Source organism: Stegostoma tigrinum, chromosome 12 (genome assembly GCF_030684315.1).
Source record: "Stegostoma tigrinum isolate sSteTig4 chromosome 12, sSteTig4.hap1, whole genome shotgun sequence".
NCBI lineage: Eukaryota > Metazoa > Chordata > Chondrichthyes > Orectolobiformes > Stegostomatidae > Stegostoma > Stegostoma tigrinum.
In genome coordinates, this window is record NC_081365.1 from 77,652,228 (window position 1) to 77,680,154 (window position 27,927).

Below are 27,927 nucleotides of genomic sequence, written 5' to 3' on the forward strand. Positions count from 1 at the left end.
AGATTCCATAGGAGGTTTCAAAAGAGAGGGCTATGGAGATAGGGCTGGAGAGTGGGACTAGCTGTGTAGCTCTTTTGGGAGCCAGTACAGACACGATAGGTCAAATGGTTTCCCTCTGCATGTAAAATTCTAAGATTCAATGATTCTAGAATAGCCTAAACCAGTACCAGAAACGAGCACACAGACAAAACCCAGAAAACATGGTTACAGCTACAACCACACAAGATAACACAACACTCCAGACCGCCGGTGATTAGATCAAGAAATAGTTTGACCAAATTATCCACTGACATATTTCGCAAAAAGCATGTGACAAGATACAATGAGTGAGTGAGTCACAGTCTTTACAGGTTTTAAATGTTCTGTAGCTTGCATTTTAAAGAAACAAAAATATTTATTTTCCAAAGTTGGAGTTCCATCACAAGTGCTGCTTGAGGGATAATGTTTGAATTTGATGAACGTGGTTGGTGCCATCTGTTTCCTTGCTTCCTGTTCCTTCGGAGTCTAATTCTGACCAGTGTGACTTTAACAGACTTTAATTATAATCTTTAAAGATGTTGCTGTATCGTCTTTTAACTGATTACTGAATTCATGAGTATTTTAAAATATTTTCAAATTTTAAATTGCTGTAATATGCCAAAGAGACCCCAGTAGGAAATGCATATTTTTGACTGCTTGAAGCTAAGATTGTTGTCAGATATGTTGTGATTATTACTGAATAGTATTTACTGAAAAACGTGAATGCGAAGGGCACTGAGAAGAGGCTGGATGAATTAGAATGTTGTGAATAAGCTGTGGCAATTTTCAGTTTTAAAACGTGAAAAATTGAGATTTGAAGAAGTTGCTAATATTCTAAGCTGACCCCACATTAAATAGCATTTGAGTGAAATTAAAAAAGTCAGTAATTATGAACCCATATCCTAACAACAGGAGTGCAATGGGGAATGAAGGAAGAAAATTACAGCTGGTGCAGCATTATTTGTTCACCTTGCCTTCTTCCAAGAAATATTTGAACTCAAATCAGACTGGAGAAGAATAAGAGTCCGTACTCTGCATGTTCATATGGGAGTTTTGCTCTGCTTCAAATTATTTTTAGAATGACAGACATTATTATAAGAGATTCCCGCCATAAGAAATATCCCCAATATCTCAACCTCCCAGCTTATTAACAGGAAACTGTTTTTTGAATATCTGCACTTTAAATCTTTTTAACCCTTTTTTTAAAAAAAAAACCATCTAGTATAGATTAAACAACCTAACCATTTTGTTTCTCTTGTCACCCTGTTTTTTCCTTTTTCTCCCCTCCCACATGCAACTCTTCAGGCATTCATCATTTGTTAACAATTTCAACGATATGAATCTACTGTGGATGATATAATACCAAGGATCAATTTTGTCTTCAGTATTCAATGGCTTGCACATTCAACAAGCAAGCATCACCTAGCAATTTCTTCAGCTGGATCCCTGTCACCTCAAACTATGGATTGTGAATGAAAAGGTAGAGAACACAGCATACTATAACTGCGTATTCTTTTAGCTAAACCAGTAATGGCTTAGTGCACACTGCAACACTGAAAACACTCTGGATAACCACTCATCCACCCTTTTATGATTCAGTCAGCTGAATTCACTACACATATCTATTCAATATTATTTAAGAAATAAAATAGTCTTGGGTCAATTTGTTCTAAGCAAGCAGATTAATCTAGTAAAACACTTATTTCCTGCCACTGCTGGATCTCCTGTGACATGAATGGAACGTTTGATGATGATTTTATGAGGACTGTATGGTTTATTCTATGACACAGATTTTATTAATCTGCTGATATTGTGCGCTTTTGTCCCCTTAAGGCCACAGAGTCTAATTGCTAGAGTCAATTCCGAGTATGCTCCAAGTTTCCCTAAATTGTATGAACTAAGACTGACAAGGCAGCTAGAAATTTAGAGATAACAAGGTGTGGAGCTGGATGAACACAGCAGGCCAAGCAGCATCAGAGGAGCACAAAAGCTGACGTTTCGGGCCTAGACCCTTCATCAGAAATGGAGGAGGGGAAGAGGGTTCTGAAATAAATAGGGAGAGGGGGGAGGCAGATCGAAGATGGATAGAGGAGAAGATAGGTGGACAAGAGACAGACAAGTTAAAGAGGCAGGGATGCAGCCAGTAAAGTTGAGTGTAGATGGGGAGGCAGGGAGGGGAGATAGGTCAGTCCAAGGAGGATGGACAAGTCAAGGGGGCAGGATTAAGTTAGTAGGTAGGAAACGGGAGGTGCAGCTTGAGGTGGGAGGAGGGGATAGGTGAGAGAAGAACAGGTTAGGGAGGCGGGGACGAGCTGGGCAGGTTTTGGGATGCGGTGGGGGAGGGGAGATTTTGAAGCTTGTGAAATCCACATTGGTACCATTGTGCTGCAGGGTTCCCAAGCGGACTATGAATTGCTGTTCCTGCATCCTGCTGTTCCTTCAGGTGGCATCGTTGTGGCACTGCAGGACGCCCAGGATGGACATGTCGTCTGGGGAATGGGAGGGGGAAGTTCAAATGGTTCGTGACTGGGAGGTGCAGTTGTTTATTGCGAATTGAGCGTAGGTGTTCTGCGAAGCGGTCCCCAAGCCTCTGCTTGGTTTCCCCGATGTAGAGGTAGCCACAGTGGGTACAGCGGATGCAGTATACCACATTGGCAGATGTGCAGGTGAACATCTGCTTGATGTGCAAAGTCTTCTTGGGGCCTGGGATGTGGGTGAGGGTGGTGGTGTGGGGGCAGAAGTAGCACTTCCTGCGGTTGCAGGGAAAAGTGCTGGGTGTGGTGGGGCTGGAGGGGAGTGTGGAGCAGACAAGGGAGTCATGGAGACAGTGGTCTCTCCGGAAAGCAGACCAGGGTGGGGAGGGAAAAATGTCTTTGGTGTTGGGTTTTGATTGCAGAAGTGTCGGAGGATGATATTTATTGCGAACCGAGCGTCATCCAACTCCACACCTTGTTATCTCAGATTTTCCAGCACCTGCAGTTCCTATTATCTCAGCTAGAAATTTAGACAGGTAATGCACATAAGATGTCCTCTTATTGATGACATTTGTGATCTATGGTCGTAATACATGCATCATTATATTATTTGACTTGATTTGTAAACTTGGTTAGAAAGAAACTAGTTTTGAATTTTATTAAGCTACTCCATATTTATTTTAAAGTGATTTTCGGCTTTAGTCTACAAGTATATGAAGGGCATTATTTTAAACAGCTGCACTCTCTCTTAGACATGTCAAAGTTTTGCAACAATATCATGTCCTTTCTAACTGGCAAAGATGTGGAAAAGAATAGGATTGTTTTTCAAGACCAACTTCAATATGCTGGTTAAATTTGTCAAAGTATATTTACATGATTTCTTCAAACCTATTTATCACTGGTGTGATTATGCAAGATTACCTTCCAATTAAAAATAAAAAGGCTTTATATTAATTTAACACTTTACCTTCTCAAGTTAGTTTGTCTGTAATTTTTGACAGTTTCCTGGTCAACTTCCTTTTAATGTTCCTCCTTGTCCTAGCCTTCTGCTGTGACCTTTTTGCCTAGTTTTTCTCTCGCCTCCCCTCATATCCTGTCTGAGCCATGAGATTCATCTCCTGCTGCCTTGGGCCCATTCCCACTGATCAGCCAACTTGCCTTCCTGCTCCCCAAATCAGCTGATGTGGTTATTGGTTCCTTCCCTTCAAGTGTTGTTTTTCTTTCCTTTCCATCTTTTGTCATCACCCCTTTCCCCAAAACATCCATCCATGCAAACTAACTTTCCATCTCCAGCCTCTTCCTTTCCAAGTTCCTTGAATGTAATGCCCCCTTCCAAATCCATTTCTATTTTTCCCAGGACTCAATGTTTGAACCCCTGCCATTAGGTTTTTCCTTGTCACAGTACCAAAACAACTCTTATCAAAATCACAAATCCTCTCCAACGTGACTGTGGTAAACTTTGCCCCTCATCCTTCATGACCCGTCTGCAGCCTTTGAGAGTGACCACATCATCCTCCTCTGACACCTGTCCCCTTTTGTCCAGTTGTGACGACTTTCATTTGCTCCAGCCCTCTCTATCTAATTATAGCTTCAGAATCATTGGAATGGCTCCTCTTCCTGTTGTTCCCACAACCTAGTGTCCTCCAACAATCTAACCTGGGCCCCTAGTCTTCCTCACCTACATGTTGCTCTTCGGTGACAACATCCAAAAGCACAGTATTAGCTTTCACAAGTACACTGATGACACTTAGCTCTACCTCATCATTGTTCACTGTTGCCAATTTATCAGTCCACTTATCTGATAGCCAGTACTGGCCAAGGAGAAGTTTCTTCCAAGTTGTTGGAAAGACTGAAGCCATTGTTCTTGCTTCCCAGTCACAACTCCTGTCCTCTAACTACCAATTCAATACCACTCCCTGGTAACAGCCTGATACTGAACTCATCTGTTCTCAAGTCCTGTGTCAGTAATGATCTCTGGAAGAGCTTCCAACTTCATATAGCGCCATCTCAAAGAGGCTTTTTCTACCTCTGAAACCTCGCTCAACTTCAACTGCCTTGGGATTTTCTGCTATTGAAAGCCTCATTCATGCCTGCAGACTTGACTATCCCAAAACACTCCTGGCTAGTCTCAACAGTTTACCTTCTATAAACTTGAGATCATCCAAAACTCTGCTGCCTGTATTTTAATTCGAGCAAGTCCCCTGTCATTCCTAATCACCTCCAAACCCTCTGACCAAATTGGCTCCCCAACACGCAATGTCTTGACTTTAAAATTCTCACCTTGGCTCACCCCCACACTCTTTAATCATCTCTGACCTCAAAATACTCAAGTTATACGCACTCCTTTAATTCTGGCCTCCCTTGCATGACCAATTATAATTGTTCCGCTGTGAGATGTATTCAGAGCTACCTTAGTCACAAGCTCCAAAATTCCTTCCTTGTACCTGCATCCCCCAGGGGAGATGGCAGTATGGAGTTAATGCCACTGAATTAGTAATCCAAAGGCCAAGGCTAATGCTTTCAGTCACAGGTAACTGGGAGAATTTAAATTCAACTAACAAAGTCAGGAATTGAAAGCCACTGTCAATAATGGTCACCAAGACAACTATGATTGATTGTGAAAACACTAATGCTCTTGAGGGAAGGAATTGGTCAAATCCTAACTCCCCTCTGGAAGTGGCCGAGAGAGGCATTCAACTGCAGGTTATGTAGGGATGGTCAAGAAAGGCTGGGTTTGCCAACACGCACATCCTTTGAAGGAATAAAAAAAAAGTTCAGCTCAGAAGAATTGTATTAGACTTGAAATATCAACTCCGCTTCTCTGTCTAAAGATGCCACACTTGCAGCACGGTGGCTCAGTGGTTAGCACTACAGCCTCACAGTGCCAGGGACCCGGGTTCGATTTCAGCCTCGGGTAACCGTCTGTGCAGAGTTTGCACATTCTCCACATGTCTGCGTGGGTTTCCTCCGGGTGGTCTGGTTTCGTCCCACAGTCCAAAGATGTGCAGGCTAGGTGGATTGGCCATGCTAAATTGCCCGTAGTGTTCAGGGTGCGTGGATTATAGGGGGATGGGCCTGGGTGGGATGCTCCAAGGGTCGGTGTGGACTTGTTGGGCTGAAGGGCCTGTTTCCACACTGTAGGGAATCTAATCTAATCTAATCTAATGTGAGCCTCTGCAGGATTTTTGGTGTTTGTTTCAACATTTCTAGCATCTGCAGTACACAGCTTTTATTAAAAAAGAACAACTTTCTTTCTTTAAGACATTTCTTAAAATACATTGTTAGCTGTCATAGCTGTGCTGTATGAAAGGCTCCCAAGAAGGCATTAAATCTGCATTGATGTCACATAGCAGTAAACTACAAATTGATATCAGGCTTACTTTTTAAAACACAGACTTTCTCTGGTTACCTAAGTGTGTGGCCTTGATCCTCTAAATACACGCCATAATCCTTTGCAATTTGATGTGTTAGATCTGAGAGTAATGGGATCTTCATTGGTCCTAATCCACCTTGTTTTCTTGGTGTATTTATCCTTTATAAAGCAAAATTACCTCTTTTAAGAAGAGCACTCATTTACTTCATTGACAAAATTCAAATATAAAATGTTTGTGTTTACAATTTATTTCAATAGATAAACGCCTAAAAGTACAAAGTAGAGATTCAACTGCAATTTAAAGAAGTAGAACAAAATTGGGCAGGTGGGGGTTAGCAAGCATTGGTTGCTTGAGGAACACTGGCTCAGAGTTGATGAGTTGGAATCTGACCTTCAAACACAGTTACGTATCAGGGAGTGTGAGAGTTACCAATGATGTATTTCAGGGGACAGTCACACCCTTAAGATTAACTATTTCAATTTTGGTCAGGAACAGGAGGGTGTGACTACCAACAAGGTAGGTTGAGGATTCTAGGAGGTAGTGCTGGAGCAGCCTCAGCCCTTACGTTTGTTTAATGAGTTTCAGACTCTTGCTCCCTGTGTGTATGATAGCTGGAGCTGTATGGAGGATGAGCAAACTAACGATAGCATCACAGTACAGGGAACCATTCAAGGGGTGGGGAGAGAAAAGAGAAATGTATTTGTAATTGAGGATACTACAGACAGGGGAACAGGTACTGTTCTGTGGCCAGGATCAAGAGTTCCAAAGGTTGTATTGCTTGCCTGATGCCCGGGTTCAGCATATCTCATCTGGGCTGCAGAGGAACATGGAATGGGAGGGGAAAGATCCAGCTATCATAGGTGCCAATTATATAGGTAGCAAAAGGAAAGAGGTTCTGCTAAGGGAATATGTGCAGCTACGGGCTAAATTTAAAAACCAGGACCGAAAAAGTAATATACTCCGGATTACTATTTGAACCACAAGCAAACTGACACAGGGTCAACAAGATTGACTGTGGCTCCAGGATTGGTGTGGGAAGAACGGGTTTAAATTCATGGGACTTTGGCACTAGTACTGGGGAAGAACGGAGCTGTTACAATGGGGCGTGTTCCACCTGAATCATGCAGGGACCAGGGTCCTAGCAAATCACATAACTAGGGCTGCGGATAGGGCTTTAAGCAAATAGTGGGGAGAGTGGGTTCAGTTGCAATGAAAACTATGGATAAGTTAAAGGTGGTGGTGGTGGGTTAGGGAGTGCAGTGTGGCTCAGCAGAGGTTATTATAATTTCCAGAACAAGTATTAGCACAGAGAATGTACAGGGTCAGGAATCTAATTCAGGTACAGCAGACAACAAAGAGAAGGGGGGCAATTGATGCAGGACTGAGGGCATTGTACTTAAAGTCAATAGCAAGAAGTGATATAGAATTGGAAGGCAGAGAATCTGTGTGGGTGGAGTTGAGGAACTGCAAAGGAAAAAAGGCACTGACAGGAATTATGTAGGTCTCCTAGTAGCAGTCAGGGTGTGGGGAAGAAAATGAATCAGGAGGTGGAAAAGGTGTTTAAGGGAGGCACTATTACAATAATCATTGGGGACTTCAATCTGCAGGTGCACAGGGAAAATCAGGTTGGTTGCAGATCTCAAGGAAAGGAATACATGAAATGTTTACAAGGTGGTTTTTTTGGACAGCTTGTACTACAGCCCACCAGCCAATTCTGGGCTTGGTGATCAGATATGAGGCAGACTTGATTAGGGAGCTTAAGGTGAAGGAACCTCTAGGGGGCACTGGCTATAACATAATAGAATTCACCGTGGAGTTTGAGGGAGAGAAGCTGGAATCAGATGTAATGGTATTACAATTGAGTTAAGGTAACTACAAAGGCGAGCCAGAATTGACTGAAAGGGGAGCTGAGCAGAGAAGATGGTCGGAGATGCAACGGCAGGAGTTTGTATATGTAATTCAGGAAGCACAGCAGAAATTCATCCCAAGGAAGAAGAAACATACCAAGCAGAGGATGAGGCAACACAGCCAACAAGGCAAGTCAGGAGCCACATGAAAGCAAAAGAAAAAGCATACAATGTTGAGAAGATTATTGGGAAGACAGAGAATTGGAAAGCCTTTAAAAACCAGAGGGTAACAAAAAAAAAGCACTAAAGGAGAAGAGGATAAAATACAAGGGTAACCTCGCTACTATTATAAAAGAAGATTGTAAGAGTTGCTTTTATATATCTGAAAGTTAAGACAGAGGCAAGAGTGGACATTGGATCACTGACAAATTATGTTGGAGAGCTCGTAGTGGGAACCAAATAAATGGCAAAGGAACTGAACAGGTACTTTGCACCAGTTGTCACAGTGCAAGATACCAGTAGCACAGCACAACTTCAAAAGAGTCAGGGGGACAGAGGTAAATGTGGTGGCTGTCACTAATGACTAGGTGCTGGAAGTCGAAAGATCTGAAGGTGGATAAATTACCTGGACTTGATGGACTATTCCCCAGAAGAGATAGAAAGACATAGCTGAGGAGACTGTACACGCATTGGTGGTGATCTTTCTGGAATCACTGGAGACGGGAAGAGTCCCAGAGGAAAATGGCTAATGTAACATCCTTGCTTAAGAAAGGAGGAAGGCAGAAGAAAGGAAACTATAGACCAGTTAGCCCAACCTCGGTCGCTGGTAAGATTTTAAGAGTCCATTATTATGGATGAGATTGCGGGGTACTTGGAAGTGCATGATAAAATAGGGCTGCGTCAGCATTGCTTCATCATAGGGAGGTCATGGCTGACAAATCTATTAGAATTCTTTGAGGAGGTAACACGCAAATTAGACAAAGGAGATTTATTTAGATTTCTGGAAGACCTCTGACAAGTTGCCACATTGGAGGCTGCTAAATAAACTAAGAGCCCATGGCATTACAGGCAAGATACTAGAAAAAGGCAGAGAATACAGATAAAGGGGTCTTTTTCTGGGTGGCAGTTGGTGACTAGTGGGTGTCTTTTCTTTTATTCATTTGTGGGACATCGGCATTACTGGCTGCCCAGCATTTATTGCCCTTGAAAAGGTGGTGGAGACCTGCCTTCTTGAATGACTGCAGTCCATCCCATGTGAGTTCAGCCACAGCCACAATGCCGTTGGGGAGGGAATTCCAGCATTTTGACCCAGCGACAGTGAAGGAACAGTGATATATTTCCAAGTCAGGATAGTGAATGGTCTGGAGGTGAACTTGAAGGTGGTGGTGTTCCTATACATTTGCTGCCCTTGTAGATGGAAACAGTTGTGGTTTGAGAGACAGCGCTCCCAATTTTGGCACTAGTCCCTAGACGCTCGTGAGGAGGACTGTTCAGGGACGACAGGACTGTTTCTATCATCATCTTTTCCAGGGACTAGGTCAATGGCAGGTGATCCATCTGGTTTCATTTCTTTGAGAGTTTATAGCGACTGGTCCAGAAGAACATTAGCTGAGTTCTGGATTAATAATCTAGCAATAATACCAATAGGCCATCGCCTACCCTGCTTAAATACCAAGGATAGCCAATGCTGTATTCACAAAAGGGGAGATAGAACAAACAGACCATTTCGTTTGAGGTAGCTGATGAATTTGTGGCTACAAGGATCGGTTAAGGTGATTAGCATTGATGCATTTGAGGGAAATCCAGACAAATATTTGGGAAAAGGATTTTGTTAGGATTAGATGACAGGAGTTGGGGGGTTAGGGAGGCTCGGGTACAGCATAAATATCAGTCCAGACCTGGTGAGCTGAATGGCTATTTTCTATCATGTAAAACTTTGTGCAATAAAGTCATTGTGTTTGCTAACAAATGTGAATATTCTTGATTATAATTTGTGCATCTGGCAATTTACCTCAATGAGAAGATAATAATTTCACTCATTATTTATTGTAGAAAACACACCAAAGTGACATAGCTTGATGAGCTGAGTGATTCTAGATTACAAAATATTCCAAATGTGTGACATTTATATTACACCAAGTGCCAGATCTACTTACCATGCCAAGTGTGTAAACTGAGAGTCAACAGAACAAGCTACCACCTCTGTGTTAATAGCTCTAAACTCATCAATTCTGTCACCAAAAGCTATGATCTCAGTTGGACAAACAAATGTGCTGTAAATTAAGAAAACAAAGCAATCATGAATGACGGAGCATTTATATATTCAGGTCTTTGCTTCAAGAATATAACTAAATGGCAAGAAATTACAGGCAGAAACTTAAGAGTGATGCACCCAAAGAAAATACGCAATAAAGCAATTATCTTTCAAAAAAATATACAGACAGAAAACAGGACAAGGCTTCATATGAAAAGCGCTCAATCATGACACAAATAAATCTATCGCATTGAACTTATTCTGATTGGCACCAGGCTGTTTTTAATCTTTTGGCAAGAGTATCCAAACACTTTGTTGTTACAGAATTCAAAAACAAAATCTGACATATGCACTGTTAGTAACTGCATAGAACAAAAACAAAATGCAATATCACATTTTGCTGGCAAGGAAATGGCAGTGCACATCCAAATGACAACATATGAACAGCAAATATTTCACTTTCAAAAAGTCACATGGGGAGCCAATTAGAATTTTGAAAAAGACACATCAATCTTCTCTTTCTTTCCCTACTCTAATTGGAAATGTTCCAGTTTCACTGTAAAACCACAGATTGTCATCGTTAATATCATTCTGGTGAATTTACATTGTACATTTTCAATGGTTTAACTATCCTCTCCATAGGACCTAGGAAAGCTCTAAGACTGCACAGTGCTGTGACTGTCCTAACCATCATTTTGGAGAGAGATAATGGGAACTGCAGGTGCTGGAGAATCTGAGGTAACAAAGTGTGGAGCTGGATGAACACAGCAGGCCAAACAGCATCTTAGGAGCACAAAAGCTGACGTTTCGGGCCTAGACCCTTCTTCAGAAAAGGGAGATGGAGAGAGGGTTCTAAAATAGATAGGGAGAGAGGGGGAGGCGGATAGAAAAGAAGATAGGTGGAGAGGAGACAGACAAGTTAAAGGGGCGGGTAAGCAGCCTGTAGGGGTGAGTATAGGTGGGGAGGTAGGGAGAGGATAGGTCAGTCTGGGGAGGACGGACAGGTCAAGGGGGTGGGATGAGGTTAGTAGGTAGGAAATGGAGGTGTGGCTTGAGGTGGGAGGTGGGGATAGGTGAGAGGAAGAACAGGTTAGGGAGGCGCAAACAAGCTGGGCTGGTTTTGGGATGCAGTAGGGGGTTTGGGGGAGGGGAGATTTTGAAGCTTGTGAAATCCACATTGATACCATTGGGCTGCAGGATTCCCAAGCGGAATGTGAGTCACTGTTCCCGCAACCTTCGGGTGGCATCGTGGTGGCACTGCAGGAGGTCCAGGATGGACATGTCGTCTAGGGAATGCGAGAGGGAGGTGAAATGGTTCGCAACTGGGAGGTGCAGTTGTTTGTTGCGTACCTAGTGTAGGTGTTCTGCAAAGCGATCCCCAAGCCTCTGCTTGGTTTCCCCAGTGTAGAGGATGCCACAATGGGTACAGCGGATGCAGTATACCACATTAGCAGATGTGCAGGTGAACATCTGCTTGATGTGCAAAGTCTTCTTGGGGCCTGGGATGTGGGTGAGGGAGGAGGTGTGGGGGCAAGTGTAGCACTTCCTGCGGTTGCAGGGGAACGTGCCGGAAGTGGTGGGGTTGGAGGGGAGTGTCGAGTAGTCTTAGGATGTTTCTTAGGAGTGAGATGAATAGCAATGGATCGTGGGATATATTCTTGGGACCATTCTGTGTGCTTTTTTTTTGTATCAACAGTTTGGCTATTGGGTCTGAAGGGGATGGTATCCCAATTTTCTGATGATAGTATAAGGTAGTGGTGGTAACTATTCAGTAGGAGGCAACAAACCATGGGAGGATCAAAAGAAATCTATATAAATAGAGATACTGATGAGCAAAAAGAGACAAATGGAATATAATGTCAGTAAATACCAAGTAATATATTTTGTTTAAAATTATTATTCTTGCAATGGCAGAATACTAGTTAAAGTAGAACAGCAGAGCAAATCAGGAATTCAGGCTGAGAAAGCCTGCAAAGCAGCACCTTAAGTGGCATTTCAATATAACTGACCTGCTAAGTTTTGAAAGTAAAAATCCAGATGCAAGGGTAAATATTGGACATTAAGACATTAAATATTAACCCCTTACTTAAAGTCTTGCATGCAATTTTGAAAAACACAAAATTCAGCCACTAAAATCTACCTGAACGAAACTACTTTGGGCAAAACATCCATGGAGCTTCCTAAGCCCTTTCCTTAAGATTTTGTGTATAAGTAAAAAGGGAATCAATGGTAATCGGGGCAGCAATGTGGAGTTAAGGCCTCAGTCAGATTAGCCCTCGTCTTTTTGAATAGTGAAGTAGGCTTGATGAGCTGAATGGCCTGCCTCTTATCAATTTGTATGTTTCTAACAGAATGGGGTTAAGTGAAGAAATTGCACAGAATCTTTTCCCATGTTTAAGGGCATGCAAGAAGAACAATGGGGTTAGAAAATCCAAGATCTCGGTCAATTTCTATTTTATAGTTGGCTGGGAGGCTGGTGGAGTTAAGACTCCAATGTGAACAGCAACATTAGAACATAGAACAAAGAAGAGTACAGCACAGTACAGGCCTTTCGGCCCATGACGCTGTGCCGAACTTTTACCCTAAACCTAAGGTTTACCTAACCTCCACCGCTATCTTATACCATCATCCATATGCCTATCTAATAGCCGCTTAAATGCCCCAAATGAAGCCAACTCCACTACCCTCTCCGGCAATGCATTCCACGCCCCGACTGTTCTCTGAGTAAAGAACCTTCCTCTGATGTCTCTCCGATATCTACCTCCACTCACTTTAAAACTATGTCCCCTTGTAAAAGCTACCTCCACCCTAGGTAAAGACTCTGGCTGTCTCTATCTATACCTCTGATCATTTTGTACACCTCTATCAAGTCATCTCTCATCCTTCGTCATTCTAAAGAGAAAAGCCCTAGCTCTCTCAACCTTTCTTCGTAAGACTTTCCCTCCATTTCAGGAAACATCCCGGTAAATCTCCTCTGCACCTTTTCTAATACTTCCACATCTTTCCTGTAATGAGGCGACCAGAACCAGACACAATACTGCAGACGTGGCCTAACCAGGCTTTTATATAGCTGGAGCATAATTTCACGGCTCTTGAACTGAATCCCTCTATTAATGAAAGCTAACACACCATACGCCTTCTTAACAACGCTACCCACCTGGGTGGCAGCTTTCAGGGAACTGTGAACGTGAACCCCAAGATCCCCCTGCTCCTCCACACTGTCAAGAATCTTTCCGTTAACCCTGTATTCTGCTTTCAAGTTCGTCCTTCCAAAATGAATCACCTCACACTTTTCAGGGTTAACCTCCATCTGTCACTTCTCAGCCCAGCTCTGCATTCTATCAATGTCCCTTTGTAAGCTAGAACAGCCCTCCGCACTGTCCACAACATGACCCATCTTCGTATCGTCCCGTGAACTTGCTACTCCACCCTTCCACTCCTTTATCCAAATCATTTACAAAAATCACAAATAGAAGAGGACCCAGAACAGATCCTTGAGGTACACCACTCGTAACTGAGCATCATGTTGAAGATTTTCCGTCCCCTACCACTCTTTGTCTTCTAAGGGTCAGCCAATTCTGAATCCAATCTGCCACATTCCCCCTATCCCATGCCTCCTTACCTTCTGCATGAGCCTACCATGGGGAACCTTATCAAACACCTTAATTAAACCCATGTACACCACATCCACTGCTCCACCTTCATCCATCTGTAGGGTCACCTCTTCAAAAGAATTCAATAAGGTTTGTGAGGCATGATCTACCCCTCACAAATCCATGCTGACTATCATGAATCAAACTGTGCCTTTCCAAGTGAATCCTGTCTCTCAGAGCCCTTTCCAATAATCTGCCCACCACTAACGTAAGACTAACTGGCCTGTAATTTCCGGGGTTACCCCGTTCCCTTTTTTGAAGGGGGGAATGACGTTTGCCTCTTTCCAATCTTCTGGCACTATACCCATGGACAGTGAGGACAAAAACATCATCGACAAAGGCCCTGCGATCTCATCCCTCGCTTCCTATAGAATCCTTGGATAAATCCCTTCAGGCCAGGGGTCTTAACTATCTTCAACTTCCTCAGAGTTCCTAGGACATCTTCTTTACTAACATCAACCTCCTCTAGCCTACCTGCCTGTTTCACAACATCCTCCTCTACAATTAGGTCCCTCTCAGTTGTGAATACTGAAGAAAAGCATTCATTAAGGACCTCTCCTATCTCTTTAGGCTCTGTGCACAAATTCCCTTTACAGTCCTTGATTGTCCCTACCTTTCTATGGTCATTCTCTTGTTCTGCACATTATTGTAAAAAGCCTTGGAGTCTTCCTTGATCCTATCCGCCAAGATTTTCTCATTTCCCCCTTATAGCTCTCTTAAGCCCTTCCTTCAGCTCCTTCCTGACTAACTTGTATCCTTCTAGAGCCTTTGCTGTTCCTCTTTTCCTAAAACTCACATAAGCCTCCTTCTTCCTCCTAGCCAGTCGTTCGACCTCTCTCAAGAACCATGGCTCCCTCACTCGACCACATCTTCTCTGCTTGCTGGGGATAAACATATCAAGCAGATGCAGTATGCATTCCTTAAACAATCTACACATTTATGTGGTACTCTTCCTTGACAGCATTTGTTCCCAATTTATCTTATCCAGTTCTTGCCCAACTGAATTGTAATTACCCTTCCCCCAATTATAAACTTTAACCTGCCATGTGCACCTATGCTTATCCATGACTATCATGAAAGAAACAGAGTTATGATCACTACTGCCAAAATGCTCTCCTACCAACAGGTCTAAAACTTGGCCTGGTTTGTTGCCAACTAGAACAGAGAATAAAGTTCTCTGAACTAAAGACTTATAATACAAATGGTTCCCTTTCTCGTCTGTATTTTAAAAATGAAAGCAAGCCTGAGGGAGGAAGGGATGAGAAAAAGAGAGAAACAAAATGGGGGAATTGTTGCAAATCATCATCTTTCTTTTGACCCCACCCTCATTCTTTTAAAGGAGCTTCTCAAGGGTTGGTATCCCTCTCAAACTGAGTGCTTTTATGATAATAATAGAAAAACAAGCATATACCCCATGAAACAGGAGTAACTAGTCAAGCCCTAGAACTATTCTTGTCAGCTGGAAAATGAAAACATACAGACATATACAGTACTCATTTGAAACAATGACAAGAGAGTGATTATATTGCTGGGTTAAGACTACTCAAGATAGCAATGCACACTGGGCTTTATAATGCAGTTAACTAGTGATCTAATCTAAATTTGTCTCATCATCAGTGCTTCACCAAAGCTATCACCAATTCATTGATCAAGTGTTAATCTTGATACTTACAAATCAAGTGGATAGAAAAAGAAGACAAGGTATTTGCCTCTATAATCTGTAAGCTTCAGATCTTTGAATTCTCCATTTATTACTGCTGTCCCTTCCCAGTCTGGTGCAGGTTTTGAAACTAAATATTTTAAAAGAGAAACAAGTGATACACGTTGCATACACTTCAGGTTAACTGGTTTAGCAGAATTTCAAGAGGTAACACACACAATTTGCAACTATTGTTACTCCTCAATATAAAATTCATGTTCCACTTTTGTTTTGTAAGTCCCAGTAATTAACTTACCGAATCCAATTCAGAACACAATGGGTGCATCAATTTCTCCTCACCACTGATGCCCTAATAAAAATACAGTTTTGCGTGCATGTATCTGAGGTCCTCTGATAACTCAGTGGCCATTAATCATTTTTTCTATCTTCTTTGAACTGTTTTTGTTCTGCCAACTTAATCTCCTCTTTGATGCTGATAAACTGTTTGCTGGTGCCATTTTTCCCCTCACACCCTGAAGACAACTTTCTTATTGTTAAGTTCATCTCTAATTCTGCTCCTGTAATGTACAGCAAGTATGCTGAGCACTGCAGTTAGTTTTCAACTGTCTAAAGCAATTTTGTCCATGATAGCTTTAAAACCTGGTCATTTGCACAGCATGTCTTCTGATTTTGGTCATGTCTCTTAACTTCTTCAAGATTTTTAATCAAAGACAGCTCTTTTATGCAAACAATCCAAGGTTTCTAGCAAACCATTTTAGAATTCCTTAAAACTTATTATAATTTTCTTTCAGATCTCAAAAATCCAAAACCAATTCTCTCCTCCCTCAACCAGATACACCAAGTGGCAATGACACTGACCCTACCGTCAGAAAGAGAGTCACTTCAATCTTAGAAGGCCTTACCTTGAGAAACTTGGAGATTTCTCAAAATTATCTTGTCCTGTTTTGAGAACAATCAGTCGTGTCTTGAATTAAAGAGTTTGAGAGCACCAATCTGCACCTTGTGGTTGTCAAATTTCATTTAGGTATGCCAAATTTAAAAAACAAGTCTTGAAATGTGGACACTACTGGTAAGCTTGGCATTTATTATCCATCCCTAACTGCCCTTGAGAAGGTAATGGTGAGCTGACTTCTTGAACCACCGTTGTCCTTGGAGTGAATAGGTATAAGGGAGAGAGATCAGGATTTTGACCCAATAAGAACGAATGATCAGCGTTATAGTTCCAAGTCAGGATAGTGCGTAATTTCAGGAGAATTTGAAGGGAGTCGCATTCCCACTTCCTCCGTTCTTCTATGTTGAAGGAGCTTTGACCAATTACTCCAGTGCATCTTGCAGATGGTAGAAACAGCAAATATGGTGTATCAATAGCAAAGAGAATGACTGCGGGACCCCACAAGTACATATAAAATTTGATAAACTCCTATTTCTCAAGGTGGGGGAGATCATTTTGACCTTGAACAATAGTTTAAAACAGGGCAATATTGAGTCAGCTATCCTTTATATAATGGAAATGAAAATCGGGTGCAGTTATAAAACAGTGAATCCATTTCACCTTATTGCTTTTAGGCAAAATTACACAGGTGGCGTCAGCAATATAATTTTTAAGGATATTGGGTGGTGGCACCAAGTGTAAAGAATGATCATAAAATTGGACTTTATTTTCAATGATTTGGAGATTATTCTAGTTAGTTTACATGCCTGATGAGCACTATCTCCCTTCAATTTTGTGCGGAACTGGAGGAACACATCAGGTCAGGCAGCATCAGAGGAGTAAGAAAGCCAAAGTTTCAGGGTGGGACCCTTCATCGGAACTGGGGAGTGAAAAGAGAGCTGAGAAGCAAACAGAGGGAGGACAGTGGGACTGGGGCAAGGTGGGTGGATGGTGATAGGCGGATGCAAGTAGGGGGCAGTGGGACACTATCTGCCAATCCCCACTACCCTCCTACCTGCATCCCCCTGTCACCATCCCACCAATTCTTCCCCACCCCCAACCCTCCTTCCTCTTGTCTCTTTGATCTAAAACTATCTATCCATCTTCTTTCCCATTTATCTTCCCCACCCCTACCACTGACCAATCCCCACTGCCCATACCTGCATCTACCTATCACCATCCACCCTACCTTCCCCCAGACCCACCCCTCCTCACTCTATTGATTTCCCAGCTCCATTTCCCCTCCCCATTTCTGAAGAAGGGTCCCAAACTCAAATGTCGACTTTCCTGCTCCTCTGATGTTGCCTGACCTGCTGTGTTCCTCCAACTCCATACTGCGTTAACACTGACACCAGCAACTGTAGTTCTTTCTATGTTTTCAATTTTGTCTCTTTTGTGTTGAGGCAGCTCAGCTGCAACATGTGATCATGGAAACTGCACTCACTATCCATCAACATGCTCCACTTGCAGGCATTCTTACCAGAAGGAAGGAAGGAAAACACTTTTTCAGAAGTACTAATGTGGGCAATCTTCAAGGAGTTTGCTTTGAAGTTTTAACACAACACTATGTGCCTTGGAAACTAAGTAGATTCCATTCAGCAATAGCATCTCATATTGGGTCAAATCAAAGTTCAGAAAACAAAGAATCAATAATGGGGCAGCCTGCAAGAGTATGAAGACCATAATAGAACTGAACATTGAGGATCACCAAAATCTCCATGAGACAATTAAGTTCAGGGTTGTCATTCAAGGAATTGAGGCAGGATTAAGGACTTTTGGTCCAAAGCATGAGGTACTTTTTATTGTCTTGTGGCACATGGGCATCGCTGGCTGGCTAGTGTTCATTGCATGTCCCTAGTTGTCCTTGAGAAGGTGACAGTGAGCTGTCTTATTGAACTGCTGCAATCCATGTAATGTATGTTGGGAAAATAGTTACCAGATAATCTATACAACAATCACCACATAAAAGGAATTCACTGTATAGGTCTTTGAAATGTGCAATACAAATACTCACATCTTTTTCTATCCAGCTGATACTGGCATATGCTTTTCTAAAGCAAATAAAAATCTAGACATTAGAAATCTGAAATAGGAAGAGAACTAGAAAGGACTAAGCTGTGAAGGAAGTGCTAATATTTTGAGTCATAAAATTCATGGCCAGAACAGTAAGATCTGAAAGATTTCTTAAGTGATTCCTGGATTTTTTTGCTTGATATAGTGGGATTATATCACAAAATGGAAGGAAGGAAGACTCCAGAAATTTGGGTTAGTTTTAAAGGCTAAGATAGAAGTACCTAAGTTGGTAATGATTTGTTGATTCTAAAAGAAAAGGCACCAAAACTGACACAAGTGGGATCCGTAAGATGATGCCACAGCTAAACTGACTCAGAATGGCTTCAAATGAACTCTTAATGTCAGATAGTAAGTACAATGAATTTGAGTGTTTTCAAATATTTTGATTGAAGTTACTATCCTAAAATTAATCCAATTCAAAACAATGTCATATTAATTTAATCTGAATTACTGAGGTCATGTTATTTTTTAGATTTCAATATGAAGTCCACCCACTATAGTAGTTCACATTTTATAAATGCAACACGCAAGTTAACCACTTCTTTATCCCCAAATCACTATTTATAGAAGCCTCTAAGGACAATTTCTATACTGCAATTTATGGTAATTCTGGTGGTAAGAATTTTTATACTTAAGTCACCATTTAGACTGACTTTATGGCAGAGCTGGGGCTGAATAAAAGTTGTAAGCCTTTAGGTGAAGGAATTTCTCATCTTAATCTGAAACAGCTGGCCTCCTGGTTTTAGTCTTTGCAGCCCTGAGATACATCCTCCAAACATCTACCTATAAGGTTCCTCAAGAATTTTATGCTTATATGAGGCTTTCTGACATTCTTCACAATTCTGTTCTATTCAAAATGCTATTTTTGGAACATACGCCTAGTTTACTCAAACTACTACTCACAAGACATTCCCCTCATCCCAGATATCAGTCCAGTGAACCTTCACCGAGCACCCTCTAAGACACATATCTTTCCTTCTTTAAATACCAAAACTGTACAGTGCACTCCAGCTCACCATTCTTTCTAATGCTATCATGAAATCAAGTTTAAATTACACTTGTTTACTTTTTCATATCCAACTTATAGCATACAGATTAATGTATAAAGGTGCAGTTGAAATCCTGCCAATTTTATGTCAAATTGGTCTTCGATGAATAATAATTGTTCCTCACATTTAGGCAATGTATACAATTCTATATAACTATAGCTATAAATATATAGCTTAATGCCAATGGATCTCAATTTTATCAGAATATAACAAATTTCAGATGGCAAATCTAAATCAGTAAAGTTTTGGAATTCAGTTTAATAAAAAAAATTTAAAGTATTCTGTGACAATCAAGCAGTCGAGCTCATCCTAGATCAAAAACAGTCATTCAAGACTTTTTCCAGCTATGCATTGTTAATTGAATTGTTAAGTGTTCTGAAGGAGGGGTAGGCAGGTATGGATGAGAATAACTCACTGTATGAAGTTAATTAGATTTAAGTTAGCCCCAATTCCATAATCACATTAAAATGTCTGTGCTGTCCTGAGTAGTTGATCCAAATTATTGCATAATCAGAGAACAAGTCATATAGAACATTACAGCACAGTACAGGCCCTTCGGCCCTTGACGCCGTGCCAACCCGCCACACCAATCCCAAGCCCATCCAACCTACACCACTCCACGCACGCCCCACATGCCCACCCAATGACGACCCAAATGCACCCAAAGTTGGCGAATCCACCACCGCTGCAGGCAAAGCGCTCCACTCCCCCACCACTCCGAGCAAAGAAACCACCCGACATCTGTCCTACACCCTTCACCCCTCAACCTAAAGCCATGCCCCCTCGTGCCCGCCGCCACCACCCCCGGAAAAAGGCTCTCCCCATCCACCCCATCCAACACTCCGACTATCCCATATGTCTCAATTAAGTCACCTCTCAACCTGTCACTATTAGAACTAGGGGTAAGATGCATGCCTGGCAATAGTGTGCCTAACGGAGCAAGTCAAATGATGGTAGCAAGGCAGGAGTGACACTGTGATCCGGGACACGAGGGCTCAGTGCCCATCTAAAGCTCTGGTGCTGGGTGGAAAGAAGAAGAAAGAAATAGAATATAAAGAGGAAAAAGAAGGAAAAGGAGGAGAAGGAATAGGCAGAGCTGAGGACTGTCCTACTCTGCTGCCAAAATGCTATCCAGAAAGGGGCATTGAGTATAAGGGTAGGTCGGTTTGCCGCAACTTTGTAAAACTTTATTTAGGCCACCCTGTGGAATATTGTACACAGTTCTGGTCACCATACCAGAAGGATGTGGATGCTTTGGAGAAGGTGCAGTAAAGATTTACGAGGATCTGATCAAAGTTTATAAGATTGTGGGTAGCATGGAGAGAGCTGAAAGCATGAGGCATTTTCCCAGGGTGGAGGGGTCAATTAGAAGGAGACACAGGTTCAAGGTGCAGCGGGAGGTGGCGGGGGGGGTTGCAGGGTGAAATGTTTAAAAGAGATGTGAAAGGCAGGTTTTTCACACAAAGGGTGGTGAGCGACTGGAAAACACTGCCAGAGGAGGCGGTGGAAGCAGACACAACAGCAGCATTCAAGGAGCTTCTGGCCACAAGCACGACTAGCTGGGGAATAGAGGGATACTGATCATGTAGGTGAAGACAGTGTTAGTATGGCAGGGGAAAGTGTTTCAGCACAGGGTTGGAGAGCCTGTGTTGTATTGTTCTTTGTTCTTGACATAATTATCTCTCATCTAATTCACAGATGTAACATTGGACTGTCCTCCTATATCCAGTAGAGACTGTACAGGGTAATCGTGGACAAAGGGGAATCTGCTAATATCTGTCACTAAGTTTACTCCCATCATCTGAGCCACTGGGTAACCAATGTGTACCCACTGTGTACATGTGAAGCAAAGCAGTTTTCTTTAGCTAAACACAGGAACCACATGGTGACAGCAGTCCTTAAGGCAAAGCGTGGGTTAGAAGCAATGCTCTAGTGAATGCTTCCCCTTTCTAAATCAATGTATATTTTTAGGCCACAGACATAACTGTTATATTGGGCTATCACAATGTCAGGAAATGACCCACAACTTGTCAGATGCCCCAGAGAAATCCATCATCTCTAGGGTAGCAGTTGTAAGCTTTGTCCTGGTGGTAAATATTCCATGGGGACAAGCTGACGGCACAGAGAGACTTATGTTTCAGTATTGCCTTTCTTGACCATTGGCTGTCTCTCAGACCTTCACAGCCTTTAGCTTGAAGGTGTAGTGACTGATGTAATGCAGGATACACAGTAATATTTCATAAGCAGCAACATGAAAACAGCCAGATTGTTTGCCTTTGGGATGTTGCTTGAAAGATGAAAGTATTAAGTTCGGAGCTGTGAGGTCGTGTTCCGGCTGTGCGGGGCTCCGGTGTGGCCTCATTTGGAGTGTTGCGTGCGGTTCTGGTCGCTGCATTGCGGGAGGGGTGTGGGGGCGTTGGGGGGGGTGCAGAGGAGATTTATCAGGTTGCCTGGTGTGGAGGGAGGGTCTTGTGGGGGGGGGCTGGGGGACTTGAGGCTGTTTTTGTTGGGGAGAGGAAGGTTGAGAGGTGACCTAGTGGAGGCACGCAGGATGGTCGGAGGATTGGATGGGGTGGACGGTGAGGGCCTTTGTCCTCGGGTGGGGATGGCTGGCACGAGGGGACTTGGCTTTGGATTGAGGGGTGGTGGATGCAGGGCAGGTGTCGGGGGTGGGTTCTTTGCTCGGAGAGTGGTGGGGGCGTGGAGTTCCCTGCCTGCAGCGGCAGTAGACTCGCCAAGTTTAATGACATTTGAATGGTCATTGGATAAACATATGGATGATGACGGAGTGGTGTGGCTTGGATGGGTTTCGGATTGGTTTCGTAGGTCGGCGCAACGTTGAGGGCCGGAGGGCCTGAACTGTGCTGTAATGTTCTATGTTCTATGGCATTTGCTCTACCGTCTGAATAACCCCGACTTTGAACTTTTGATGTTTCCTGAGGCCGTATTGTCATTGTGAAAGGCAAGATTGGTGGTGATGCGATATAGGCCAATGAGGTGGTAATGTAACACTTTGTGTTGTTGTCGATAGACATATTGAGATGACCCACAGCTTCAACAGTGTGCTCCACCAAGGCTCTCTTAGCAGCAACTCTCTAGTGAGTACAAACTGTTGGAAATTTTGGCTTTAAATTGGGAGTTGGCCTGTACATGAAGTATTTAAAATAAAAAAGATTTTGTTGATTAAAAGTCAGAAGAGATAACATCAACCATCACTGGAATATATTTGGTACACTACGGTGGCTCAGTGGTTAGCACTGCTGCCGGTGACCCAAGTTTGATTCCAGCTTTAGTTGACTGTGTGGAGTTTGCAAGTTCTCCCTGTGTCTGTGTGGGTTTTCTCCGGGTGCTCCAGTTACCACCCACAGTCCAAAGATGTACAGCGTAGGTGGATTGGCCATGCTAAATTGCCCATCGTGTCTCAGGATGTGCAGGCAAGGTGGATTCTCCATGGGAAATTCAGGGTTATAGGGGAGAGGAGTGGAACTCGTTGGGATGTTCCTCAGAGGGTTGGTGTGGACTTAATGGGCCAAGTGTCCTGCTTCTACACTGTAGGGATTCTGTGATTCTGAATCATTTGAATTAAACTCATGGATGACTGTTAAACGAGTCATTCACTCTCTCCTTCTGGCAAACTGTTTCCCTATTTTTTGCTGCACTTCATTTATAACTTGGCAAAACTAGGGGTTGCATGTTAAGGATACTGGGTAGGCCATTCAGGACTGAGATGAGGAGAAATGTCTTCACCTACAGAGTGGGGAGCCGATGGAATTCTCTTCCACAGAAAGTGGCTGAGGACTAAATATTGAATGTTTTCAAAGAGGAGAGTGATGTTGCTCATCAGGCTAAAGGAACCAAAGGTTGTTGGGAGAAAGCCAGAACAGGGGATTAAATTGTATTAACGGTCATGATCAAATTGAATGGTGGAGCAGAGTTGAAGGGGCAAATGGCCTATTTTGTTCCTATTTTTGATATCTTTCTAATTGCAGCAATGTGAGTTATCTATCCTGTCCAACAAGGTCTTCACAGTCACACTGTCAACAATTGGCTTCAGTTGGGAATGTTCTCACCTCTGGGTGGAGTTTTGGGAACAGAAGAATTGCATGCACTGATACAGCACTCCTAAATCACCTTAATCTTCAACACTCAATCTAAAGCAATCTCCCCTCTCCAACACATCACTACCTAAGACAATGTTTTCACAACCCCACCAAAGCCCCCGCCCCCAATCTCTTCCTCTGCACCCCTGACCCCCCACAACCTCTTCCCCTGCACTCCATCCCCCTGCACCCGCACTGCCCCAACACCCAATAAAAATTAAGATTTTAAAACTGAAGGTTGATTGTATAGAGAGCCAATATAGATCAGCAAACACAGAGCTGATGAGTGAGAGGAACCCAGGCAACAGAGCTTTATGCTGTGCTCAAGTTTATAAGCTGACTATGGGAAGCTATTCAGTGAAGAATTAGATGTGTCTAGTTTGGTGGTAATGATGGGTATGCGTGAGGATTGCAGCAAATGAGGTGAAAGAGAATAAGGTGATACTGTGTTGTCAGCAGCTCATTTTGGCATCTATTTGTAATTCATTCCCAGGATGCTGGTGTCAGGAGTCTGGTCAGTATTTATTACTCATCCCCAATTGCTGTGGAGAAGGGGGTTGTAGGCTGTTGTCTTGAACTACCTCAGTGTTTTTGTGGTGAAGATGTAATATTCCAAGATATTGTACCAACAACAATGAAAGAATGGTGATTATAATTATAAGTCTGGATGTGGAGCAGCTTGGATGGGAAATTGCAGGTGGCCGTGGTTCCATTTATCTGTTGCCTGTCATTTTAGATGGTAGTGATTATGTTTGGAAGATGCTGTCTGAGGAGCTTTGATGAGTTACTGCAGTGTATTATGTAGATTATGCTGCAGTCATTGTGTGTTCGTGAAGGAAGTCATGTTACAGGCTCAATATGATAGCAATGTTGAAAGCACCGTGATTAAGGCCCAGACAGTTTAAGGGGTGAGAAGTTAGTCTGCAACTATGGGAGAAAATTGCATTGGCCACCAAAGCCAATATTTTCAATTTCCCAATATTTATTTGGAAGAAATTGCTGCTACCAAAACTAGTACCACAAAAAAGTGGAGGGGGCACAAACAGAGGTAAAGTAAAAACTTGTGGGATGCCAGGGAAAGATTGCTGGACTCCTTGCTGAGATATCTGTAATACTGGTAGTCATGGCTAAAGTGCCCGAAGATTGAAGGTTGGCTAACATGGTGTGAAGAGTGGTAAGGAAAAGCCGGGGAGCTATAGACCTGTCAGCCTAATATCCGTGGTGGATAGCACATTTGAGGGGATTCTGAGGGAGAGGATTTACACACATTTGGTAAGGAAAGGACAGATTAGGGATAATAAAATGGCTTTAAACATGGGAAAATCATGTCTCACTAACTTGATTGATTTTTTTGAAGAAGTGACAAAGAAGATTGAAGACAAAGCAGTAGGTGTTGTCAACATGGACTTCAGCAAGGCATCTGACAAGGTTCCACATGGCAGACTGATTAGCAAGGTTAGATCAAATGGCATCTAGGGTCAGCTAGCCACTCGGATAAAAAACTGGCTTGAAGGTAGGAGACAGAGGACGATGGTGGAGAGTTGCTTTTCGCTTGGAGGCCTGTGACCAGCGGTGTGCCATAGGTATTGGTGCTGGGTCCACTGCTTTATGTCATTTGTAAAAATAATTGAATGTGAATATAGGAGGTATGGTTAATAAGTTTGCAGATGACACCAAAATAGACAATCAAGGTAACCTGAGAGAACAACAGAACCTTGATCAAATGGGGCAGTGGGCCAAGGAGTAACAAATGGAGTAAATTCAGATAAATGTGAAGTGTTGCATTTTGCTAAGGCAAATCAAGGCAGGACTTATACACGTAATGATAGGGACCTGAGATGTTGTTAAGACGCAGGGGTGTGGATGAGCAGTTGCTTGAAAGGAAAGTCGTATGGTAGACAGGGTAGTGAAGGTGGTGTTTTGCATACTTGTCTTCATTGTTCGGTGCATTGCGTATAGGTACTGGGACGTCATGTTGCAGCTGTATAGGTCATTGGTCAGGCCACTTTAAGAGTAGTGTTCAATTCTGTCTTCTTTGCTATAGCAAAGATGTTAAAGTTGAAAGGGCGCAGAAAAGATTTACAAGGATGGGGGCAGCACGGTGGCTCAGTGGTTAGCACTGCAGCCTCACAGCGCCAGGGACCCAGGTTTAATTCCAGCCTTGGGTGACTATCTGTGCAGAGTTTGAAATATTTCTCCCCGTGTCTGCGTGGGTTTCCTCCCACAGTCCAAAGATGTGCAGGCTAGGTGGATTGGCCATGCTAAATTGCCTGTAGTGTTCAGGAGTGTGTGGATTATAGGGGGATGGGCCTGGGTGGGATGCTCCAAGGGTCAGTGTGGACTTGTTGGGCCAAAGGGCCTGTTTCTACACTGTAGGGATTCTATGAAGGATGTCACCAGGGTTGGAGGGTTTGAAAGCCATCGGGCGATGCTGAATAGGCTGGGGCTTTTCAGTCCCCCGGAGTGTTGAAGGCTGAGGGTTGGTTTTATAAAATCATGAGGGGCACAGATAGGGTGAATAGCCGAGGTCTCCCCCCACCCCCATGGAAGTGGTGAACTACAATTACAACATTTAAAAGGCATCTGGATGGGTACAAGAGTAGAAAGGATTTAGAGGATATAGGACAAATACTAGCGAAAGGGACTAATCGATTTAGGTTTTTTGGTCAGCATGGAGGAGTTGGGCTGAGGGGTCTGTTTTTGTGCTGAATAACTTTTGACTCAAAGATTGGAAATCTTCTGTAAGGTATGTAAAACACTGAATGCTTTCAGATGATGTAAAATAGTTGATAAGAAATAGGCTAGGTCCAGCTTAGAACCATAATGCAGGAACAGAAATCATAGCAAATGATTCTCTCTAGCACGTGAAGAAGTATGGAAATTGGGAAAGCAGATGGCACATGGGAGTGTAAAGATGTGGAAGTGTAAATCAGTTCAGAAGTTCTACAAGGGTCAGTTACACCACTTACTATATCATTATCACATTTGTGCCTTTTGAGTAGAGGTTTTTTTGGGGGGCTGAAACGGGGCAGGAGCAGAAACAAGGCTGTAATGATTTAAGCAAAGTGGCGGGCAATTGGACACAAATTTGGGTGACCCAGTCTGACATCAGCACTTTAAACAGAGAGGGGTGAACACACGAAATTTAATAAACTGATAAGTACAAGATTGAAGACAGATGGGAGGAAGCTAGCGTGGCAGGGGGGAAATCCCAACTCACACTCACTCACTCTCCCTCTCTCTGGAGTTTGGGAAATCCTGGGGTTAAGACGGAGATCGGATCGGGCCAGCCAGCGAACATGCAACGCGTCCCGAAACAGCGGCGGCGCTCAGACAGTCAGCGATCCGGCCGAGCTTCCAAACACAAAACCAAATAAAAATTACTGGCGCTCAACCAGCGTGACAAAGCTCCTTCCCCACCCACCTCAGACCTCGATTCATCTCCTTACCACCTCCACCAATACGATCTTAAAAACCTCCGAGAAATGTCCCCCTCTTTGGACAACCGCCTGAAGCAGGCAGGCGGATGGTCAGCCCTCCCACCTACTCGCGTGCCGCGAGCAACGTTCCATCGGCTAACGGTTCCGATTCAAACGGCGGCCACCAGCGCGAGCCCGTCCCGCCGTTAGGGGCGTGAGGGAGGGGAGAAGATACGGAGGGCCGCCACCGCGACTCACTCTTGGCTTTGCTGAGGTGAAGCGAGTGATCGGAGCCCAGCACCCTGAAAGCCTCTCCTGGATACACATGGCCGCCGGCGTAGTGGTGACATTCCTGCTGCTCCTTCCTGCCATTTTTCTCGCAGGTAATGGTGGCCGCTAGCACAGCCACGATCGCTAGGTGAAGGATACGAGACCTGGTCTCCATGTTCGTTAGTGAGTGCGCGTGCGTGCCCCGGAGAGGGCAAAGGTTGTTTAACCCATTCGCTGCCGAACCAGAGAATATAATAAACTCTGGGCCTGGGGTTTAGAAATGTTTATAATATTCATCTGTATCTGCTTCAGCTGATCCAACGTTAGCAATTGTTTCTCTTCCAGTTCCTGCACAATTGCCGCTTGTATGTATCCCCTGGATCTAGCCCTCCAATTTTCTCATCCATACACTGCCCCTTGCCACGATCTTCTGACTGATGAGACTATATTGCCCCTCCAGCTGCTTCCATGGCCTTCTGAGGGGGAGAGAGCGAATCTCCCTATTTTCTGCCTCAAATAAAGGCCACTTTTTTAAAAAAAAGTATTCTCTAGTTCGCCCTCAGGGGAAAGCATCATTTTAGCAGCATCTGTGAAGAAAAATCAGAGCTGATGTTTTGGGTCCAGTGACCCTTCATTTTAGCATCCACCTTGTCAAGTACTCAAAGGATCTTGTGACTTAGTTATTTTTTCACAGGGAAACTGAAGACCCCCTCATCGCCACTTCTTAACTCTTCTATTGTCCATAAGTTTCCAGATAACTTAGCTTCTTTTGATCTAGCTTTTGGCCTTCTACCTTAAGATGTGC

General features: G+C 43.2%; 1 protein-coding gene across 2 annotated transcripts in view; it reads right to left on the reverse strand.

Annotated features, from left to right (window-relative positions):
- prdx4 (peroxiredoxin 4) overlaps positions 1-27,326 on the reverse strand; it is a 37,020-nt gene extending 9,694 nt beyond the window's left edge. For both annotated transcript variants that reach the window (XM_048540492.1, XM_048540493.1), the window contains exons 1-4: positions 27,111-27,326; positions 15,293-15,410; positions 9,870-9,986; positions 5,902-6,024 (exon numbers count right to left, since the gene is read on the reverse strand). In XM_048540492.1, the coding sequence (XP_048396449.1) occupies positions 5,902-6,024; positions 9,870-9,986; positions 15,293-15,410; positions 27,111-27,297 (545 nt within the window). In that variant the 5' untranslated portion in view covers positions 27,298-27,326. The remainder of the gene's footprint in view (positions 1-5,901; positions 6,025-9,869; positions 9,987-15,292; positions 15,411-27,110) is intronic.
- Between the last annotated feature and the right edge of the window lie 601 nt (positions 27,327-27,927).